At 46.9% G+C, this 22,297-nt stretch overlaps 1 protein-coding gene across 1 annotated transcript; it reads left to right on the plus strand.

Moving 5' to 3' along the window:
• The first annotated feature begins 9,325 nt into the window (after window positions 1-9,325).
• lhfpl4b (LHFPL tetraspan subfamily member 4b) lies at window positions 9,326-22,249 on the plus strand. Its single transcript, XM_036989061.2, has 5 exons — window positions 9,326-9,624; window positions 14,291-14,514; window positions 15,778-15,982; window positions 16,558-16,785; window positions 21,832-22,249. Exons 2-5 carry the CDS (start codon window positions 14,296-14,298, stop codon window positions 21,855-21,857), a joined length of 678 nt encoding a protein of 225 aa, XP_036844956.2. The 5' UTR covers window positions 9,326-9,624; window positions 14,291-14,295; the 3' UTR covers window positions 21,858-22,249.
• Window positions 22,250-22,297: the final 48 nt, after the last annotated feature.

A 22,297-nucleotide genomic window follows, 5' to 3' on the forward strand; every position in this document is an offset into this window, starting at 1 on the left:
CAAGTGACGTCACCGATTGAAACGCTATTTAGCGCGCACCGCTAACTAAGCTAGCCGTTTCACATCTGTTACACCAGGTGTGCGCAATGATGGTTGCCAGGTGTATGCAATGATGGTTGCCAGGTGTATTTAATGATGGTTGCCAGGTGTATGTAATGATGGTTGCCAGGTGTATGTACTAATGGTTGCCAGGTGTATGTACTGATGGTTGCCAGGGGTATGTAATGATGGTTGCCAGGTGTGCGCAATGATGGTTGCCAGGTGTGCGCAATGACGGTTGCCAGGTGTATGCAATAATGCTTGCCAGGTGTGCGCAATGATGGTTGCCAGGTGTGCGCAATGATGGTTGCCAGGTGTGGTGGTTAGTAGACGGTGACATCGAGCGCCGAAGGGAGGGAGCAGGAGAAGGCGTGACAGTAATCAAGGTAACAGACATTGACACATTCAATAGCGCCTTGCACACTCTTGCCTGCATCTAGTTGATATAGGGTGTAATCATTAGTCCAACAGTTGCAAATGAGAGTTTCTATTGGACAAATTCAGGTATGTCTATTCCCGTTTCGTTCCGTTTGCTTCCATTTAAGAAACATTTTTCAACAGAAATGGCAGAATGAATACACCCCTGGTAAAATAAATACTAGATGCCCTCAATCTCACACAAATTATATAATAAATAAATAAAAATACAGGTCGCTTTCATAGCAGCCACATATAAAACATGTGATCCCTTTTGATCCTTGTACAATTCCTTCTCGCATCTACATGCTCTCCTCCTCTCACCTTTTCCCTTAATTTGTAGATGGTATGTAGGTATGTAGATGGTATGTAGGTATGTAGATGGTATGTAGGTATGTAGATGGTATGTAGGTATGTAGAAGCCTGTGGCTTTATGACTGTTGTGTTCAATAGAAAAGGAGAGCATAGAGTTAGTCGTTGGGTGGGAGAAGTTTTGCTGTTACATTTATGGCTTACCAAAAGTGATTCTGGAAACATAAACAGATCATTAAGTGTTATTACATACAGCCAGGGAGAACTATTGGATAACAGAGTGACGTCAACTTACCAGCACTACGAGCAGGAATACAACTTTCCCGAAGTTGTTCCTTTGTCCGCACCTCCCAGGGCATTTGAACTGATTCCAGGGGCCGACCTAAAACAACGCCGCCGGTGGAGAGAGGAGCTGGAGCGGTCTTCTAGTCAGACTTCAGAGATGCGCATACCACCCACCGCTTCCGAGTATATTACTCGCTAATGTCCAGTCCCTAGATAACAAAGTCAACGAAATCAGGCAAGGGTTGCTTGAGAGAGACATCAGGGATTGTAACATACTCTGTTTGATGGAAACATGGCTCTCTCGGGATACGCTGTCGGAGTTGGTACAGCCACCTGGATTCTCAGTGCATCGCGCTGACATGAATAAACTCCTTTCCAGGAAGGTGTATGTATAATGATTAACAACTCATAGTGTAATTGTAACAACATACAGAAACTCAAGTCCTTTTGTACACCTGATCTAGATTTCCTCACAATCAAATGCCGACCGTATTATCTCCCAAGAGAATTATCTTTGGTTATTGTCACTGCTGTGTATATCCCCCCGCAAGCGGATACCAAGATGGCCCTCTAGGAACTACACTGGACTTTATGCAAACTGGAAACCACATATCCTGAGGCTGCATTTATTGTAGCTGGAGATTTTAACAAAGCTCATTTGAGAAATTCTATCAGTATATCGACTGTAGCACTCGTGCTGGAAAAACACTGGACCATTGTTACACTAACTTCCGCGATGCATAGAAGGCCCTCCCCCGCCCTTGATTTTGGCAAATCTGACCAATACTACATTTTTCTCCTCCCTTTCCTAGGACTATTCAACGCTGGTCTGACCATTTGGAATCCATGCTTCAAGATTGTTTTGATCACGTGGACTGGGATATGTTCCCGTGCAGCCTCAGAGAATAATATCGATAATATATGCTGATTCGGTGAGTGATTCGGTGAGTGAGTTTACCTGGAAGTGTATAGGAGATGTTGTACCCACTGTGACTATTAAAACCTACCCTAACCAGAAACCTTGGAAAGATGGTAGCATTTGAACAAAACTGAAAGCGCATACCATTGTATTTTATCATGGCAAGGCTGGGAATATGGCCTAATACAAACAGAGCATTTCTTCCCTCTGCAAGGCAATCAAACAGGCAAAATGTCAGTATAGAGACAAAGTAGAGTCACAATTCAACGGCTCAGACACGAGACGTATGTGGCAGGGTCTACAGACAATCACGGACTACAAACAGAAAACCAGCCACGTCACGGACACCGACGTCTTGCATCCAGACAAACTAAACACCTTCTTTGCCCGCATTGACGATTATATAGTGCCACCGACGCAGCCCGCTACCAAAGACTGTGGACTCTCCTCCTCCATGGCCGACGTTAGGAAGATATTTAACCGTGTTAACCCTCGCAAGGCTGCCCAGGCGGCATCCCTAGCCGCGTCCTCAGAGCATGCACAGACCAGCTGGCTCGTGTGTTTATAGACATATTCAATCTCTCCCTATCCCATTCTGTTGTACCCACATGCTTCAAGATGGCCGCCATTGTTCCTGTACACAGATTGCAAAGGTAACTGAACTAAATGAATATGGCCCTGTAGCACTCACATCTGTCATCCTAAAGTGCTTTGAGAGACTAGTCAAGGATCATATCACCTCCACCTTACCTGTCACACTAAACCCACTTCAATTTGCTTACCGCCCCAATAGGTCCACAGACGATGCAATCGCCATCACACACCACACACTCAAATCCCCGCCCTGTGCAAATGGGTCATGGACTCTCCACTTCGCTGATCCTCAACACCGGGGGCACAAGGGTGTGTGCTCAGCCCCCTCCTGTACTCAATCATCAAGTTTGCAGAAGTTTGCAGAAGACACAACAGTAGTAGGCTTGATTACCAACACCTAAAGGGAGGAGATGAGGGCTCTCGGAGTGTGGTGTCAGGAAGATAACCTCTCACTCAACGTCAACAAAACAAAGGAGATGATCGTGGACTTCAGGAAACAGTAGAGGGAAAAACCCCCTATCTACATCGACGGGACAGCAGTGGAGAAGGTGGAAAGTTTTAAGTTCCTCGGAGTTCACATCACAGACAAAACTGAAATGGTCCACTCACACAGACAGTGTGGTGAAGAAGGTGCAACAGCGCCTCTTCAACCTCAGGGGGCTGAAGAAATTTGGTTTGCCACCTAAAACACTCACAAACTATTACAGACGCACAATTGAGAGCATCCTGCCGGGTATGACAACTGCACAGCCCACAACCGTAGGGCTCTCCAGAGGTGCGGCCTGCAAAAAACATCACCTGAGGCAAACTACAGTGCCTTGCGAAAGTATTTGGCCCCCTTGAACTTTGCGACCTTTTGCCACATTTCAGGCTTCAAACATAAAGATATAAAACTGTTTTTTTTTGTGAAGAATCAACAACAAGTGGGACACAATCATGAAGTGGAACGACATTTATTGGATATTTCAAACTTTTTTTAACAAATCAAAAACTGAAAAATTGGGCGTGCAAAATTGTACCTGCCCTCCAAGATGCCTACAGCACCCGATGTCACAGAAAGGCCAAAAAGATCGTAAAGGACTACAACCACCCGAGCCACTGCCTGTTCACCCCACTATCGTCCAGAAGGCGAGGTCAGTACAGGTGCATCAAATCTGGGACCGAGAAAATCAGCTTCTATCTCAAGGCCATCAGACTGTTAACTGCCATCCCTAGTACAGAGAGGTTGCTGCCTACATACAGACTCCAAATCATTTGCCTGTGACGTTCGTTCAGGTGACGACTCTGGAGCTGACCGAGGACAACATCTGGCGAAGACACCGGTTCTACAAACAAGTAACTGCTATTATTTCCCGGCCTGAAAACTAACATGATCTGCTTGAAGGTGATTGTCTCTTTTCTACGTGATGTGTGGTGGTAAAAAGCAACATCTTATTAATTTTCTTTCTAGCTGGCTTCTGACTTATTCATCTTACTTAACTAGCAACTTGCTGCATCAGGCGGTTTTAGATGAAAGTTGAACATGAATAACGGCGCACAAATGTCCCAGCGTCGTCCGGGTTAGGGGAGGGTTTGGCCCAGCGTTGTCCAGGTTAGGGGAGGGTTTGGCCCAGTGTCGTCCAGGTTAGGGGAGGGTTTGGCCCAGTGTCATCCAGGTTAGGGGGGGTTTGGCCCAGCTTCGTCCGGGTTAGGGGAGGGTTTGGCCCAGTGTCGTCCAGGTTAGGGGAGGGTTTGGCCCAGTGTCGTCCAGGTTAGGGGGGGTTTGGCCCAGCGTCGTCCAGGTTAGGGGAGGGTTTGGCCCAGCATCATCCGGGTTAGGGGAGGGTTTGGCCCAGCGTCGTCCAGGTTAGGGGAGGGTTTGGCCCAGCGTCGTCCGGGTTAGGGAAGGGTTTGGCCCAGCGTCGTCCAGGTTAGGGAAGGGTTTGGCCCAGCATCGTCCGGTTTAGGGGAGGGTTTGGCCCAGCGTCGTCCAGGTTAGGGGAGGGTTTGGCCCAGCGTCGTCGGGTTAGGGGAGGGTTTGGCCCAGCATCATTCAGGTTAGGGGAGGGTTTGACCGGCCGGATTCACAGAACAGCGCAAACTGGCTCTAACCAGAATTAATGCTGGCCTTCTAGGCAGAGTTGCAAAGAAAATGTCATATCTCAGACTGGCCAATAAAAAGAAAATATTAAGATGGACAAAAGAACACAGACACTGGACAGAGGAACTTTGCCTAGAAGGCCAGCATCCCAGAGTCGCTTCTTCGCTGTTGACGTTGAGACTGGAGTTTTGTGGGTACTATTTAATGAATCTGCCAGTTGAGGACTTGTGAGGCATCTGTTTCTCAAACTAGACACTCTAAGGTACTTGGCCTCTTTCTGTTCTGGTTAGAGACAGGTTGCGCTGTTCTGTGAAGGGAGTAGTGCACAGCGTTGTACGAGATCTTTAGTTGGCAATTTCTTGCATGGAATAGCCTTCATTTCTCAGAACAAGAGTAGACGAGTTTCAGAAGAAAGTTCATTGTTTCTGGCCATTTTGAGCCTGTAATTGAACCCACAAATGCTGATACTCCAGATACTCAACTAGTCTAAAGAAGGACAGTATTATTGCTTCTTTAAAGGAGATGGACAGTATTGTTAGAGGAACGATGGAGAGTTTTGATAGAGAAAATGGAGAGTATTATTAGAGGAGGTGGGGAGTATTATTAGAGGAGGTGGAGAGCATTATTAGAGGAGGCAGAGAGTATTATTAGAGGAGGTGGAGAGTATTATTAGAGGAGGTGGGGAGTATTATTAGAGGAGGTGGGGAGTATTATTAGAGGAGGTGGAGAGTTATTAGAGCGGTGGTGAGTATTATTAGTGGAGATGAGGAGTATTATTAGAGGAGATGGAGAGTATTATTAGCGGAGATGGAGAGTATTATTAGAGGAGATGGAGAGTATTATCGGAGGAGGTGGAGAGTATTATCGGAGGTGGAGAGTATTATTAGAGGAGGTGGGGGGGTATTATTAGAGGAGATGGAGAGTATTATCGGAGGAGATGGAGAGTATTATCGGAGGAGGTGGAGAGCATTATTAGAGGAGGTGGAGAGTATTATTAGAGGAGATGGAAAGTATTATTAGAGGAGGCGGAGAGTATTAGTGAAGGTAGAGAGTATTATTAGAGGAGGTGGAGAGTATTATTAGAGGAAGTGTAGAGTATTAGAGGAGGTGGAGAGTATCATTAGAGGAGATGGGGATTATTATTAGAGGAGGTGGAGAGTATTATTAGAGGAGATGGAGAATATTATTAGAGGAGATGGAGAGTATTATCGGAGGAGGTGGAGAGCATTATTAGAGGAGGTGGAGAGTATTATTAGAGGAGAAGGAGAGCATTATTAGAGGAGATGGGGATCATTATTAGAGGAGATGGAACGTATTATTAGAGGAGGTGGAGAGTATTATCGGAGGAGGTGGAGAGTATTATTAGAGGAGGTGGAGAGTATTATTAGAGGAGGTGGAGAGTATTATTAGAGGAGGTGGAGAGTATTATTAGAGGAGTTGGAGAGTATTATTAGAGGTGGAGAGTATTGTTAGAGGAGGTGGAGAGTATTATTAGAGGAGTTGGAGAGTATTATTAGAGGAGGTGGAGAGTATTGTTAGAGGAGGTGGAGAGTATTGTTAGAGGGGGTGGAGAGAATTATCAGAGGAGATGGAGAGTATTATTAGAGGTGGAGAGTATTTTCAGAGGAGATGGAGAGTATTAGAGGAGGAAAGCTGGGAACATTCTAATTATTCTCCTCCCTCATGACACAAACTGACCATTGATGCATCTCCCTCCTTAGATCTCAATGTGGTTATGTAACTCTGTGCCCTCCAGCAATCAGGCTAATCCTGCATCCACCTCTCTGATTCAGAAGGGTTGGGTTAATTGTGGAGTACACAATTTAGTTGCATGCAATCAGCTGTACAACTAACTAGGTACCCTTTCCTTCCTTCTCCCTCCATCTCATCTCTGCTTCCTTCTCCCTCTATCTCATCTCTCCTCCCTCCCTCTATCTCATCTCACCTCTTCTCCCTTCTTCTCATCTCTCCTCCCTCCCTCCTTCTCATCTCTCCTCCATCTCATCTCTCCTCCCTCCCTCCCTCTATCTCATCTCTCCTCCCTCCCTCCTTCTCATCTCTCCTCCCTCCCTCTATCTCATCTCTCCTCCCTCCCTCTATCTCATCTCACCTCTTCTCCCTCCTTCTCATCTCATCTCTCCTCCCTCCCTCTATCTCATCTCTCCTCCCTCCCTCTATCTCATCTCACCTCTTCTCCCTCCTTCTCATCTCTCCTCCCTCCCTCCTTCTCATCTCTCCTCCATCTCATCTCTCCTCCCTCCCTCTATCTCATCTCTCCTCCCTCCCTCTATCTCATCTCACCTCTTCTCCCTTCTTCTCATCTCTCCTCCCTCCCTCCTTCTCATCTCTCCTCCATCTCATCTCTCCTCCCTCCCTCCCTCTACCTCATCTCTCCTCCCTCCCTCCTTCTCATCTCTCCTCCCTCCCTCTATCTCATCTCTCCTCCCTCCCTCTATCTCATCTCACCTCTTCTCCCTCCTTCTCATCTCATCTCTCCTCCCTCCCTCTATCTCATCTCTCCTCCCTCCCTCCTTCTCATCTCTCCTCCCTCCCTCTATCTCATCTCTCCTCCCTCCCTCTATCTCATCTCACCTCTTCTCCCTCCTTCTCATCTCATCTCTCCTCCCTCCCTCTATCTCATCTCTCCTCCCTCCCTCTATCTCATCTCACCTCTTCTCCCTCCTTCTCATCTCTCCTCCCTCCCTCCTTCTCATCTCTCCTCCATCTCATCTCTCCTCCCTCCCTCTATCTCATCTCTCCTCCCTCCCTCTATCTCATCTCTCCTCCCTCCCTCCTCATCTCTCCTCCATCTCATCTCTCCTCCCTCCCTCCTTCTCATCTCTCCTCCCTCCCTCTATCTCATCTCTCCTCCATCTCATCTATCCTCCCTCCCTCCATCTCATCTCTCCTCCCTCCCTCCCTACTTTTCATCTCTCCTCCATCTCATCTCTCCTCCCTCCCTCTATCTCATCTCTCCTCCCTCCCTCCTTCTCATCTCTCCTCCCTCCCTCCTTCTCATCTCTCCTCCATCTCATCTCTCCTCCCTCCCTCCATCTCATCTCTCCTCCCTCCCTCCTTCTCATCTCTCCTCCCTCCCTCCATCTCATCTCTCCTCCCTACCTCCATCTCATCGCTCCTCCCTCTCTCCATCTCATCTCTCCTCCCTCCATCTCATCTCTGCTTCCTCCTCCCTGAATCTCATCTCTGCTTCCTTCTCCCTCCATCTCATCTCTCCTCCCTCCCTCCATCTCATCTCTCCTCCCTCCCTCCTTCTCATCTCTCCTCCATCTCATCTCTCCTCCATCTCATCTCTCCTCCCTCCCTCCATCTCATCTCTCCTCCCTCCCTCCATCTCATCTCTCCTCCGTCCCTCCATCTCATCGCCCCTCCCTCTCTCCATCTCATCTCTCCTCCCTCCATCTCATCTCTGCTTCCTTTTCCCTCCATCTCATCTCTCCTCCCTCCCTCCATCTCATCTCTCCACCCTCCATCTCATCGCTCCTCCCTCTCTCCATCTCATCTCTCCTCCCTCCATCTCATCCCTGCTTCCTTCTCCCCCCCCCGCCCCCCTCCCCCACATCACACACCCACTCACAGTGCTGGTTCAAGGTTGACGAAGTTGTCATTTTTGACAACATATATCAAGATAAAGAGGAGACAGCACAGTCTGTGCTCATTCTCCCTGTGTGGTAACCAGGGACAGACCTGAATCCTAATTAGAATTCTGTCCTCAGGGCCGGCTCATCCAAGGTCACAGCAGTGCGTGTGTGTCATCACAGTGTGTGATCGATGATCCATCACAGGACAGTTAACCACTCTCGCTCTTCAGCCAAAAGATGGACAGAATAATGAAGAAATTAAGGAGTGTTTTATACTCTCAACACAGTGATTTACACATAAATCGCTCATCTTTTTTTCAAATCTAATGTCTCCCTTCCTTTCTCCTGGTTCTGTATCACATTTTCTACTTCTAGCTCCCTCTGCCTCTCTCCTCTGCATCTCTCCTCTGCCTCTCTCCTCTGTCTCTCTCCTCTGTCTCTCTCCTCTGTCTCTCTCCTCTGTCTCTCTCCTCTGTCTCTCTCCTCTGCCTCTCTCCTCTGCCTCTCTCCTCTGTCTCTCTCCTCTGTCTCTCGCCTCTGCCTCTCTCCTCTGCCTCTCGCCTCTGTCTCTCTCCTCTGCCTCTCTCCTCTGTCTCTCTCCTCTGCCTCTCTCCTCTGTCTCTCTCCTCTGCCTCTCTCCTCTGCCTCTCTCCTCTGCCTCTCTCCTCTGTCTCTCTCCTCTGTCTCTCTCCTCTGCCTCTCTCCTCTGTCTCTCTCCTCTGTCTCTCTCCTCTGTCTCTCTCCTCTGTCTCTCTCCTCTGCCTCTCTCCTCTGTCTCTCGCCTCTGTCTGCCTCCTCTGTCTGTCTATCTGTCTCCCTGTCTCTCCTCTGACTGTCTCCTCTGTCTGCCTCCTCTGGCTGTCTATCTATCTCTCTGCCCCTCTCCTCTGTCTCTCTGTGGTCATTCTGCTTCAGTGCTCATTGCTGCAGCAAAAGAGGAAACCCATCCCCCAACAGAACCACTATGACACACTCTCAATGCCTCTCCCTCCCAACTCACTTTTACCCCCCCCCCCCCTCCCTTCCCAACCTTCCATCCTGTCCTGCCTCTCTCAGCCTCTCTAGCTCTCCCTCCTTTCCAGTCTGTGTCTAACCCCCCCTCCCCTCCCCTGCTCTCCTCTTTCCGTTCGTGACGGAGATAATCTCTCCCTGATGCTGATGGTTTGGGCCTGTGCATGATGTTGTTCATCCAGCCTCCATCATTCCACGGAGAGAAACAGAGAGTCTCGCTTTTCAAATGGTCTATTTCTACATCACTCCCTCGTTCGTTCGGGACCAGATCCTCTCGGCATTCGTAATCTAAATCTGGTCTGATTTCTGGTTGGTCGATCTACATTAAGGGGACGGAACCACAGCAGTCTGCTGCTAGCCGGGGAAAGGTGAACCATCTATAGATTCTTACATATGTTTGCATTGCATTCATGCTGTGACATTGTTTGCCGTTACATAGCTGTTTTCAAACCATTGATAGATGCTTTTAATATTTTCTTTCGGTTAGATAGAGGTAATTGTTTGAGCATGAGATCATGCGTTCATTATCCTCAGTGTATCTTTGTGTAGAAACCCTTCATACACCGCTGTGGTCCATCTGTCTGTCTGTCTGTATGATTCATGTCTGTCTGTCTGTATGATTCATTACTGTCTGTCTGTCTGTCTGTCTGTCTGTCTGTCTGTCTGTCTGTCTGTCTGTCTGTCTGTCTGTCTGTATGATTCATGTCTGTCTGTCTGTATGATTCATTACTGTCTGTCTGTCTGTCTGTCTATCTGTCTGTATGATTCATTACTGTCTGTCTGTATGATTCATTTCTGTCTGTCTGTCTATATGATTCATTACTGTCTGTCTGTCTGTCTATCTGTCTGTATGATTCATTACTGTCTGTCTGTATGATTCATTTCTGTCTGTCTGTCTATATGATTCATTACTGTCTGTCTGTCTGTCTCTGTACTGTCTGTCTCTGTACGTCTGTCTGTCTGTCTGTCTGTCTGTCTGTCTGTCTGTCTGTCTGTCTGTCTGTCTGTCTGTCTGTCTGTCTGTCTGTCTGTACTGTCTGTATGTACTGTCTGTCTCTGTGTCTCTGTGTGTCTCTGTACTGTCTGTCTGTCTGTCTGTCTGTCTGTACTGTCTGTCTCTGTGTGTCTCTGTGTGTCTCTGTACTGTCTGTCTGTCTGTCTGTCTGTCTGTCTCTGTGTCTCTGTGTCTCTGTGTCTCTGTACTGTCTGTGTGTCTCTGTACTGTCTATCTGTCTGTCTGTCTGTCTGTCTGTCTGTTCCGTCCGTCCGTCCGTCCGTCCCTCCGTCTGTACTGTCTGTCTGTCTGTCTGTCTGTCTGTCTGTCTGTCTGTCTGTCTGTACTGTCTGTCTGTACTGTCTGTACTGTCTGTCTCTGTGTCTCTGTGTCTCTGTGTCTCTGTACTGTCTGTATGTACTGTCTGTCTCTGTGTCTCTGTGTGTCTCTGTACTGTCTGTCTCTGTATCTATGTGTGTCTCTGTACTGTCTGTCTCTCTCTGTACATTCTGTCATATATATATCAGATACATACAGAACCTTCAGAAAGTATTCAGACCCTTTGATTGTTTTCCACATTTTGTTGTTTGATCTTGAATTTAAAATGGTTTCGATATAGAATAGTTTTGTCACTGGCCTCCTCCACACAATACCCCATAATGTGAAATTGGAATGACGTTTTTCGAAATGTTTACAAATGAATTAAAAACTGAAATGCCTTGTCAATAAGTATTCAACTCCTTTGCTATGGCAACATTTACCTGGGGATAACTCAGCAAATAGCACTGCTGCTTGGTGATGTGAAAAGTCATAGTCAAATCGATCAATAACATAATAATAATTGCAGCAAAAAATGTGTATCATTCATTTACAATCTGTAGAAACTATGAGAATAGAAAGGTTCAGAACGTTTGTGAAACATCACAGTACAGTTGAAAAATATATGGCAAATAGAAATCCAATATGGATGGTGTTAAGAGATAGATGGGAGGGGTTGAGGGTAGCTGAAGGGACTGGATGATGTTAAGAGATAGATGGGAGGGGTTGAGGGTAGCTGAAGGGACTGGATGATGTTAAGAGATAGATGGGAGGGGTTGAGGGTTGCTGAAGGGACTGGATGGTGTTAAGAGATAGATGGGAGGGGTTGAGGGTAGCTGAAGGGACTGGATGGTGTTGAGAGATAGATGGGAGGGGTTGAGGGTAGCTGAAGGATGGGACTGGATGGTGTTAAGAGATAGATGGGAGGGGTTGAGGGTTGCTGAAGGGACTGGATGGTGTTAAGAGATAGATGGGAGGGGTTGAGGGTAGCTGAAGGGACTGGATGGTGTTAAGAGATAGATGGGAGGGGTTGAGGGTAGCTGAAGGATGGGACTGGATGGTGTTAAGAGATAGATGGGAGGGGTTGAGGGGAGCTGAAGGATGGGACTGGATGGTCTTCAGAGATAGATGGGAGGGGTTGAGGGTAGCTGAAGGATGGGACTGGATGGTCTTCAGAGACAGATGGGAGGGGTTGAGGGTAGCTGAAGGATGGGACTGGATGGTCTTCAGAGACAGATGGGAGGGGTTGAGGGGAGCTGAAGGATGGCACTGCTAAAAAATAAATAAAGGGAACACTAAAATAACACATCCTAGATCTGAATGAATGAAATATTCTTAATAAATACTTTTTTCTTTACATAGTTGAATGTGCTGACAACAAAATAACACAAAAATTATCAATGGAAATCAAATTTATCAACCCATGGAGGTCTGGATTTGGAGTCACACTCAAAATTAAACTGGCAAACCACACTACAGGCTGATCCAACTTTGATGTAATGTCCTTAAAACATGTCAAAATGAGGCTCAGTAGTGTGTGTGGCCTCCACGTGCCTGTATGACACCCCTACAACGCCTGGGCATGCTCCTGATGAGGTGGCGGATGGTCTCCTGAGGGATCTCCTCCCAGACCTGGACTAAAGCATCCGCCATCTCCTGGACAGTCTGTGGTGCAACGTGGCGTTGGTGGATGGAGCGAGACATTATGTCCCAGATGTGCTCAATTGGATTCAGGTCTGGGGAACGGGCAGTCCAGTCCATAGATTCAATGCCTTCCTCTTGCAGGAACTGCTGACACACTCCAGCCACATGAGGTCTAGCATTGTCTTGCATTAGGAGGAACCCAGGGCCAACCGCACCAGCATATGGTCTCACAAGGGGTCTGAGGATCTCATCTCAGTACCTAATGGCAGTCAGGCTACCTCTGGCGAGCACATGGAGGAAATGCCACCCCACACCATGACTGACCCACCGCCAAACCGGTCATGCTGGAGGATGTTGCAGGCATCAGAACGTTCTCCATGGCGTCTCCAGAGTCTGTCACGTCTGTCACATGTGCTCAGTATGAACCTGCTTTCATCTGTGAAGAGCACAGGGCGCCAGTGGCGAATTTGCCAATCTTGGTGTTCTCTGGCAAATGCCAAACATTCTGCACGGTGTTGGGCTGTAAGCACAACCACGACCTGTGGACGTCGGGCCCTCATACCATCCTCATGGAGTCTGTTTCTGACCATTTGAGCAGACACATGCACATTTGTGGCCTGCTGGAGGTCATTTTGCAGGGCTCTGGCAGTGCTCCTCCTGCTCCTCCTTGCACAAAGGCGGAGGTAGCGGTCCTGCTGCTGAGTTGTTGCCCTCCTACGGCCTCCTCCACGTCTCCTGATGTACTGGCCTGTCTCCTGGTAGCACCTCCATGCTCTGGACACTACGCTGACAGACACAGCACACCTTCTTGCCACAGCTCGCATTGATGTGCCATGCTGGATGAGCTGCACTACCTGAGCCACTTGTGTGGGTTGTAGACTCCGTCTCATGCTACCACTAGAGTGAAAGCACCGCCAGCATTCAAAAGTGACCAAAACATCAGCCAGGAAGCATAGGGAACTGAGAAGTGGTCTGTGGTCACCACCTGCAGAACCACTCCTTTATTGGGGGTGTCTTGCTAATTGCCTATAATTTCCACCTGTTGTCTATTCCATTTGCACAACAGCATGTGAAATTTATTGTCAATCAGTGTTGCTTCCTAAGTGGACAGTTTGATTTCACAGAAGTGTGATTGACTTGGAGTTACATTGTGTTGTTTAAGTGTTCCCTTTATTTTTTTGAGCAGTGTATATATATTTAATCCATTTTGAATTCAGGTTGTAACATCACAAAATGTAGAATAGGTCAAAGGGTGTGAGAACTTTCTGCAGGCTCTGGATACGATGGAATGAACTCATTTAAATTTCCCTGCCATATTGTTGATATTGTTGTTGTTGTTGTTATTGTTGTTATCACTGTTGTTGATATTGTTGTTGTTGTTGTTATTACTGTGGTTGATATTGTTGTTGTTGCTATTGTTGTTATCACTGTTGTTGATATTGTTGTTGTTGTTGTTATTACTGTGGTTGATATTGTTGTTGTTGCTATTGTTGTTATCACTGTTGTTGATATTGTTGTTGTTGCTATTGTTATCACTGTGGTTGATATTGTTGTTGTTGCTATTGTTGTTATCACTGTTGTTGATATTGTTGTTGATATTGTTGTTGTTGTTGTTATTACCGTTGTTGCTATTGTTGTTGTTGTTATTACTGTTGTTGATATTGTTGTTGTTGTTGTTATTACTGTGGTTGATATTGTTGTTGTTGCTATTGTTGTTATCACTGTTGTTGATATTGTTGTTGTTGTTGTTATTACTGTGGTTGATATTGTTGTTGTTGCTATTGTTGTTATCACTGTTGTTGATATTGTTGTTGTTGTTGTTATTACTGTTGTTGCTATTGTTGTTGTTGCTATTGTTGTTGTTGTTATTACTGTTGTTGATATTGTTGTTGTTGCTATTGTTGTTATCACTGTTGTTGATATTGTTGTTGTTGTTGTTATTACCGTTGTTGCTATTGTTGTTGTTGTTATTACTGTTGTTGATATTGTTGTTGTTGCTATTGTTGTTGTTGTTATTACTGTTGTTGATATTGTTTCTCCTCCCTGACCACTCCCCCTTTTCCCGTTCTCCCCCTCAGTACTTATGGCGATGACCCCCCACACCGCTGAGGTAGCTCGTCTCTACCAGACAGAGTTTATCCGTAGCGCCCGGGCGGTGGGCGTCCTCTGGGCTGTGTGTACCCTCTGCTTCGCCATCATCGAGGTTGTCATCCTAATACAGCCCTCCTGGGTGGGCACCAGAGAGGTTCACTACCAGGGAGGGGGCCCCGTGCCAAAGACTGGTACCCTGGGACTGTTCGAGGTATGGTGTGTGTGTGTGTGTGTGTGTGTGTGTGTGTGTGTGTGTGTGTGTGTGTGTGTGTGTGTGTGTGTGTGTGTGTGTGTGTGTGTGTGTGTGTGTGTGTGTGTGTGTGTGAAATACACATACTACCAGGGGAAGGGGCCCCACACCAAAGACAGGCACCCTGGTGACTGTTCGAGGTAGGTGTGTCTTATTTAAAAAGGTTTTAAGTCCTCAACTGAGGAAGTGAGTTTAAATTGACTATGGTCCTGACTAAACAACATCAGTTGATAGTGTCTTACATAGAGACATACAGTATTAAAAACCTTTATAATAAGACATTAAAGTTCCTGTAGACTCCCAGTCATTACGCTAACGCTAGTTAGCAATGGCTGCGGAGACTTCCTTCAACTTCCTTCAAACTGCTGGCATGGTATCCATGAGTTCATCTGACTCAGGGTAGGTAGAAAAAGGGCTTCATTGCCAAAATGTTGCGCTATCCCTTTAAGACTCTTACTTCTGCTTTTAACTGTAAATGTTGCGCTATCCCTTTAAGACTCTTACGTCTGCTTTTAACTGTAAATGTTGCGCTATCCCTTTAAGACTCTTGCGTCTGCTTTTAACTGTAAATGTCGCGCTATCCCTTTAAGACTCATACGTCTGTTTTTAACTGTAAATGTCGCGCTATCCCTTTAAGACTCTTACGTCTGCTTTTAACTGTAAATGTCGCGCTATCCCTTTAAGACTCATACGTCTGCTTTTAACTGTAAATGTCGCGCTATCCCTTTAAGACTCTTACGTCTGCTTTTAACTGTAAATGTCGCGCTATCCCTTTAAGACTCATACGTCTGTTTTTAACTGTAAATGTCGCGCTATCCCTTTAAGACTCTTACGTCTGCTTTTAACTGTAAATGTCGCGCTATCCCTTTAAGACTCATACGTCTGCTTTTAACTGTAAATGTCGCGCTATCCCTTTAAGACTCTTACGTCTGCTTTTAACTGTAAATGTCGCGCTATCCCTTTAAGACACATACGTCTGCTTTTAACTGTAAATGTCGCGCTATCCCTTTAAGACTCTTACGTCTGCTTTTAACTGTAAATGTCGCGCTATCCCTTTAAGACACATACGTCTGTGTTTAACAGGTAATAAAGCCTACAGTAAGTAAAGTGTTACAGTAGCACGAATTTTTACTGAAAACGGCATGGACCCCCCCCCCCCCCCTCCCCCTCCCCCTCCCACCCTCCTCACCCACCCAACCCTGATGTATGCCACTGTGTTTGTAGGTGTGTGTGGAGTCTGATTGGCCGGTCCCAGAGTGTCGTGGCTCACTGAGCACTCTGACCCCTCTCCCAGCCTTCCAGTCCCCTGCTGTGCTGGTTTGCATGTCCCTGACCATGGTCTGGAGCAGCGTCGGCTGCCTCTCCCTCTTCAGATTCTGCAACGCCGCCACCGTCTACAAGATCTGCGCTTGGCTGCAGCTTACTGCAGGTACACATTATATCTCTATAAAGAGTTTGACCTTGAGATTGGCCTTGAGATTGGCCTTGAGATTGACCTTGAGATTGGCCTTGAGATTGGCCTTGAGATTGGCCTTGAGATTGACCTTGAGATTGGCCTTGAGATTGGCCTTGAGATTGACCTTGAGATTGACCTTGAGATTGGCCTTGAGATTGACCTTGAGATTGGCCTTGAGATTGACCTTGAGATTGACCTTGAGATTGGCCTTGAGATTGGCCTTGAGATTTGCCTTGAGATTGACCTTGAGATTGGCCTTGAGATTGGCCTTGAGATTGACCTTGAGATTGGCCTTGAGATTGGCCTTGAGATTGACCTTGAGATTGGCCCTTTAAATAGCTGAACAAATCCTGATTTTGACCACCCAGTGTTGTATTCTGGTGTGTAATTATTATATGGTAATTTTAAATACATATTTCCTTTATGGAAATGGATAAGGGTTCTACCTGGCTATAGCCTGGATCCTGACTACACTGCGTTTTTGTCCTCTAGGGGTTCTACCTGGCTATAGCCTGGATCCTGACTACACTGTGTTTTCGTCTTCTAAGGGTTCTGCCTGGCTCTCGCCTGCGTGCTGTTCCCTGACTCGTGGGATTGTGCGGACATGCGGGACCTGTGTGGTGATGGGGTGACCAGTTTCTCCTCCGGAAACTGCTCTGTCCACTGGGCCTTTGTCCTGGCCTTGTTGGGGGTCCTGGATGCTGCCATTCTTGCCACTCTGGCCTTTGTACTGGGCAACCGACAGGACGCTCTGCTACCAGAGGACACCAAGGATGGTGAGAACTACAACACCCATAATGCCTTGTGTAACATATTCTGTTATTGTTATTGACTGTTCGCTTGTTTATTTCCATGTGTAACTCTGTGTTGTTGTTTGTGTCGCACTGCTTTGCTTTATCTTGACCAAGTTCGCAGTTGTAAATGAGAACTTGTTCTCAACTAGCTTACCTGGATAAATAAAGGTGAAATAAATAAAAAATCCTACTCATGTGTCTCGATAGCAAGGACGTTGTGACGCCAAACACATCACAATTCAGAGATGGTGATAATAGTGCCTTCAGAAAGTATTCAAACCCCTTGACTTTCTCCACAAGTTTTTGTTGTGTTGCAGCCTGAATTTAAAATGAATTACATTGACATGTTGTGTCACTGGCCTACACACAATATCCCATAATGGGGAAAAAGCTGAAATGTCTTGAGTCAATAACTATTGGCAAGCCTAAAGAAGTTTAGGAGTAAAACATTTGCTTCACAATATGTTGCGTTAACTCTGCGTGCAGTAATAGCGTTTAACAAGAGTTTTGAATGACCACAAACATACAATTATCTGTAAGGTCCCTCAGTCGAAGCAGTGAATTTCAAACACAGATTCAACCACAAAGACCAGGGAGGTTTTCCAATGCCTCGCTAAGAAGGGCACCTATTGGTAGATGGGTAAAAACAAAAAGCAGACATTGAATATCCCCTTTGAGCATGGTTGTAACGGTTTTCTTGATGAGAAGGAGAGTCGGACCAAAATGCGGCGTGTAGATTACGATCCATGTTTATTGTGACTATAGCAACACGAATCTAAATACAAACAGTGCAAAATAATAAACGTAATGAAAACCGAAACAGCCTAAACTGGTGCAAACTAACACAAAGGACAGGAACAATCACCCACAAACACACAGTGAAACCCAGGCTACCTAAATATGGTTCCCAATCAGAGACAATGACTAACACCTGCCTCTGATTGAGAACCATATCAGGCCAGACATAGAAATAGACAAACAAGACATCCAACATAGAATGCCCACCCAGTTCACGTCCTGACCAACACTAAAACAAGGAAAACACACACGAACGATGGTCAGAACGTGACAGTACCCCCCCTCCAAGGTGCGGACTCCGGACGCACAACTTAAACCTATGGGGGAGGGTGTGGGTGGGCATCTGTCCGCGGTGGCGGCTCTGGCGCTGGACGTGGACCCCACTCCATAACAGTTTTAGTCCACCTCCTTAGCGTCCCTAGATAGGTTACCCTCCTTAAAGACCGCTCGGGACAGAGGGGCAGCTCGGGACAGAGGTAGCTCGGGACTGATGGGTAGCTCAGCACTGAGAGGAAGCTCAGCACTGAGAGGAAGCTCAGGCAGGTGGTTGGATCCGGCAGATCCTGGCTGGCTGGCGGTTCTGGAAGATCCTGGCTGACTGGCGGATCCGGAAGAGTCTGGTCGACTGGCGGATCTGGAAGAGTCTGGTCGACTGGCGGATCTGGAAGAGTCTGGTCGACTGGCGGATCTGGAAGATTCTGGTCGACTGGCGGATCTGGAAGATTCTGGTCGACTGGCAGATCTGGAAGAGTCTGGTCGACTGGCAGATCTGGAAGAGTCTGGTCGACTGGCAGATCTGGAAGAGTCTGGTCGACTGGCAGATCTGGAAGAGTCTGGTCGACTGGCTGCTCTGGCTGCTCCATGCTGACTGGCTGCTCCATGATGACTGGCAGCTCCATGATGACTGGCAGCTCTGGCTGCTCCATGCTGACTGGCTGCTCCATGCTGACTGGCAGCTCTGGCTGCTCCATGCTGACTGGCTGCTCTGGCTGCTCCATGCTGACTGGCTGCTCCATGCTGACTGGCGGCCCTGGCTGCTCCATGCTGACTGGCGGCCCTGGCTGCTCCATGCTGACTGGCGGCCCTGGCTGCTCCATGCTGACTGGCGGCCCTGGCTGCTCCATGCTGACTGGCGGCCCTGGCTGCTCCATGCTGACTGGCGGCCCTGGCTGCTCCATGCTAACTGGCAGCTCTGGCGGCTCCTTGCAGACTGGCAGCTCCTTGCAGACTGGCAGCTCTATGCAGACTGGCAGCTCCTTGCAGACTGGCAGCTCCTTGCAGACTGGCAGCTCCTTGCAGACTGGCAGCTCCTTGCAGACTGGCAGCTCTATGCAGACTGGCAGTTCTGAACAGGCGGGAGACTCCGGCAGCGCTGGAGAGGAGGAAGGCTCTGGCAGCGCTGGACAGGCGAGGCGCACTGTAGGCCTGATGCGTGGTGCTGGCACTGGTGGTACTGGGCCGAGGACACGCACAGGAAGCCTGGTGCGGGGAGCTGCTACCGGAGGGCTGGGGTGTGGAGGTGGTACTGGAAAAACCGGACCGTGCAGGTGCACTGGAGCTCTTGAGCACCGAGCCTGCCCAACCTTACCTGGTTGAATGCTCATGGTCGCCCTGCCAGTGCGGCGAGGTGGAATAGCCCGCACTGGGCTATGCAGGCGAACCGGAGACACCGAGCGCAAGGCTGGTGCCATGTAAGCCGGCCCAAGGAGACGCACTGGGGACCAGCTGCGTAGAGCCGGCTTCATGGCATTAGGCTCGACGCTCAATCTAGCCCGGCCGACACGCGGAGCTGGAATATACCGCACCGGGCTATGCACCCGCACTGGAGACACCGTGCGCACCACTGCATAACACGGTGCCTGTCCGGTCTCTCTAGCCCCCCGGTAAGCACAGGGAGTCTGCCCAGGTCTCCTACCTGGCGTAGCCATACTCCCTGTTAGCCCCCCCCCAAGAAATTTTTGGGGCTGCCTCTCAGGCTTCCATCCGCTACGTCGTGCTGCCTCCTCATATCTGCGCCTCTCCGCTTTCGCCGCCTCCAGTTCTTCTTTGGGGCGGCGATATTCTCCTGGCTGAGCCCAGGGTCCTCTTCCTTCTAATTCGTCCTCCCATGTCCACACCTCCTCTTTGGGCTGCTCCTGTTGCCTCTTCTCCTGCTGCACCTTTGGGCGGCTACACTCCCCTGGTTTAGCCCAGGGTCCTCTCCCGTCGAGGATTTCCTCCCATGTCCAGAAATCCTTATTGCGCGTCTCCTCGCGCTGCTCCTGCCTGTTGACACGCTGCTTGGTCCTTTTGTGGTGGGTGATTCTGTAACGGTTTTCTTGATGAGAAGGAGAGTCGGACCAAAATGCGGCGTGTAGATTACGATCCATGTTTATTGTGACTATAGCAACACGAATCTAAATACAAACAGTGCAAAATAATAAACGTAATGAAAACCGAAACAGCCTAAACTGGTGCAAACTAACACAAAGGACAGGAACAATCACCCACAAACACACAGTGAAACCCAGGCTACCTAAATATGGTTCCCAATCAGAGACAATGACTAACACCTGCCTCTGATTGAGAACCATATCAGGCCAGACATAGAAATAGACAAACAAGACATCCAACATAGAATGCCCACCCAGTTCACGTCCTGACCAACACTAAAACAAGGAAAACACACACGAACGATGGTCAGAACGTGACAATGGTGAAGTTATTCATTACACTTTGGAGGATGGTATCAATGCACCCCAGTCACTACAAAGATACAGGCGTCCTTCTTAACTCAGTTGCTGGAGAGGAAGGAAACTGCTCAGGGATTTCACCATGAAGCCAATGGTGACTTTAAAACAGTTACAGAGTTTAAATGCTGTGATAGGAGAAAACTGAGGATGGATCAACAACATTGTAGTTACTCCACAATACTAACCTAAATGACAGAGTGAAAAGAAGGAAGCCTGTACAGAATACAAATATTCCAAAACATGCATCCTGTTTGCAACAAGGCACTAAAGTTATACTGCAAAAGAAATGTGGCAAAGCAATTAACTTTTTGTCCTAAATACATAGTGTTATGTTTGGGGCAAATCCAATACAACACATTACTTATATATAGTAGCCTAGTAATTAATTATTTTGCCTCTTCACCCGCATAGTAGCCTAGTAATTAATTATTTTACTCTTCACTGGCGTAAGTAGCCTAGTAATTAATTATTTTACTCTTCACTGGCGTAAGTAGCCTAGTAATTAATTATTTTACTCTTCACTGGCGTAGTAGCCTAGTAATTAATTATTTTACTCTTCACTGGCGTAGTAGCCTAGTAATTAATTATTTTGCCTCTTCACCCGCATAGTAGCCTAGTAATTAATTATTTTACTCTTCACTGGCGTAAGTAGCCTAGTAATTAATTATTTTACTCTTCACTGGCGTAGTAGCCTAGTAATGAATTATTTTACTCTTCACTGGCGTAGTAGCCTAGTAATTAATTATTTTACTCTTCACTGGCGTAAGTAGCCTAGTAATTAATTATTTTACTCTTCACTGGCGTAGTAGCCTAGTAATGAATTATGTTACTCTTCACTGGCGTAGTAGCCTAGTAATTAATTATTTTACTCTTCACTGGCGTAGTAGCCTAGTAATTAATTATGTTACTCTTCACTGGCGTAAGTAGCCTAGTAATTAATTATTTTACTCTTCACTGGCGTAGTAGCCTAGTAATTAATTATTTTACTCTTCACTGGCGTAGTAGCCTAGTAATGAATTATTTTACTCTTCACTGGCGTAGTAGCCTAGTAATTAATTATTTTACTCTTCACTGGCGTAGTAGCCTAGTAATTAATTATGTTACTCTTCACTGGCGTAGTAACCTAGTAATGAATTATTTTACTCTTCACTGGCGTAGTAGCCTAGTAATTAATTATTTTACTCTTCACTGGCGTAGTAGCCTAGTAATTAATTATGTTACTCTTCACTGGCGTAGTAGCCTAGTAATGAATTATTTTACTCTTCACTGGCGTAGTAGCCTAGTAATGAATTATTTTACTCTTCACTGGCGTAGTAGCCTAGTAATTAATTATTTTACTCTTCACTGGCGTAGTAGCCTAGTAATTAATTATTTTACTCTTCACTGGCGTAGTAGCCTAGGCTACTCCTTATCTAATGTTGGTTACTAATGATAATGAACAGACACCTGTCCCTTCAGACTGTAACAACCCTTTGTGTTTCTTGTCTTCCCTCTACAGTGACAGGGTTTCTGCTGTCTGCTTAGACTGGCTGGTTCCCATTCTGTGTTATATATATATATATATATATATATATATATATAGGTGAGGCTTCTCAGTCCCTTACTAAGATAGCCCTCCAGTCTGTTCAGCTTTTTATTTGGCTTTCTACATTTGAAGTTGTTTGGATATTGAATTTGGGGGAATTGAATGAAAATGTAATTACTTGATTCACTCTTTCCTCTCTCTCTCTCTCTCCCCCCATATGTATATCTATCCCCTCATTATTTTCATGTCCCTCACTCTTCCCTCTCTCTCTCATTATTTTCATGTCCCTCACTCTTCCCTCTCTGTCTCATTATTTTCATGTCCCTCACTCTTTCCTCTCTCTCTCCCTCTCTCATTATTTTCATATCTCTCACTCTTTCCTCTTCTGTAACCTTCCCTTTGTTTCTTCCTGTCTTCATTTTCTCTCTTTCCTCCCGTG

The sequence above is a fragment of the Oncorhynchus mykiss genome, chromosome 9 (assembly GCF_057628025.1).
Source record: "Oncorhynchus mykiss isolate SJ-2025 chromosome 9, ASM5762802v1, whole genome shotgun sequence".
Classification (NCBI taxonomy): Eukaryota; Metazoa; Chordata; class Actinopteri; order Salmoniformes; family Salmonidae; genus Oncorhynchus; species Oncorhynchus mykiss.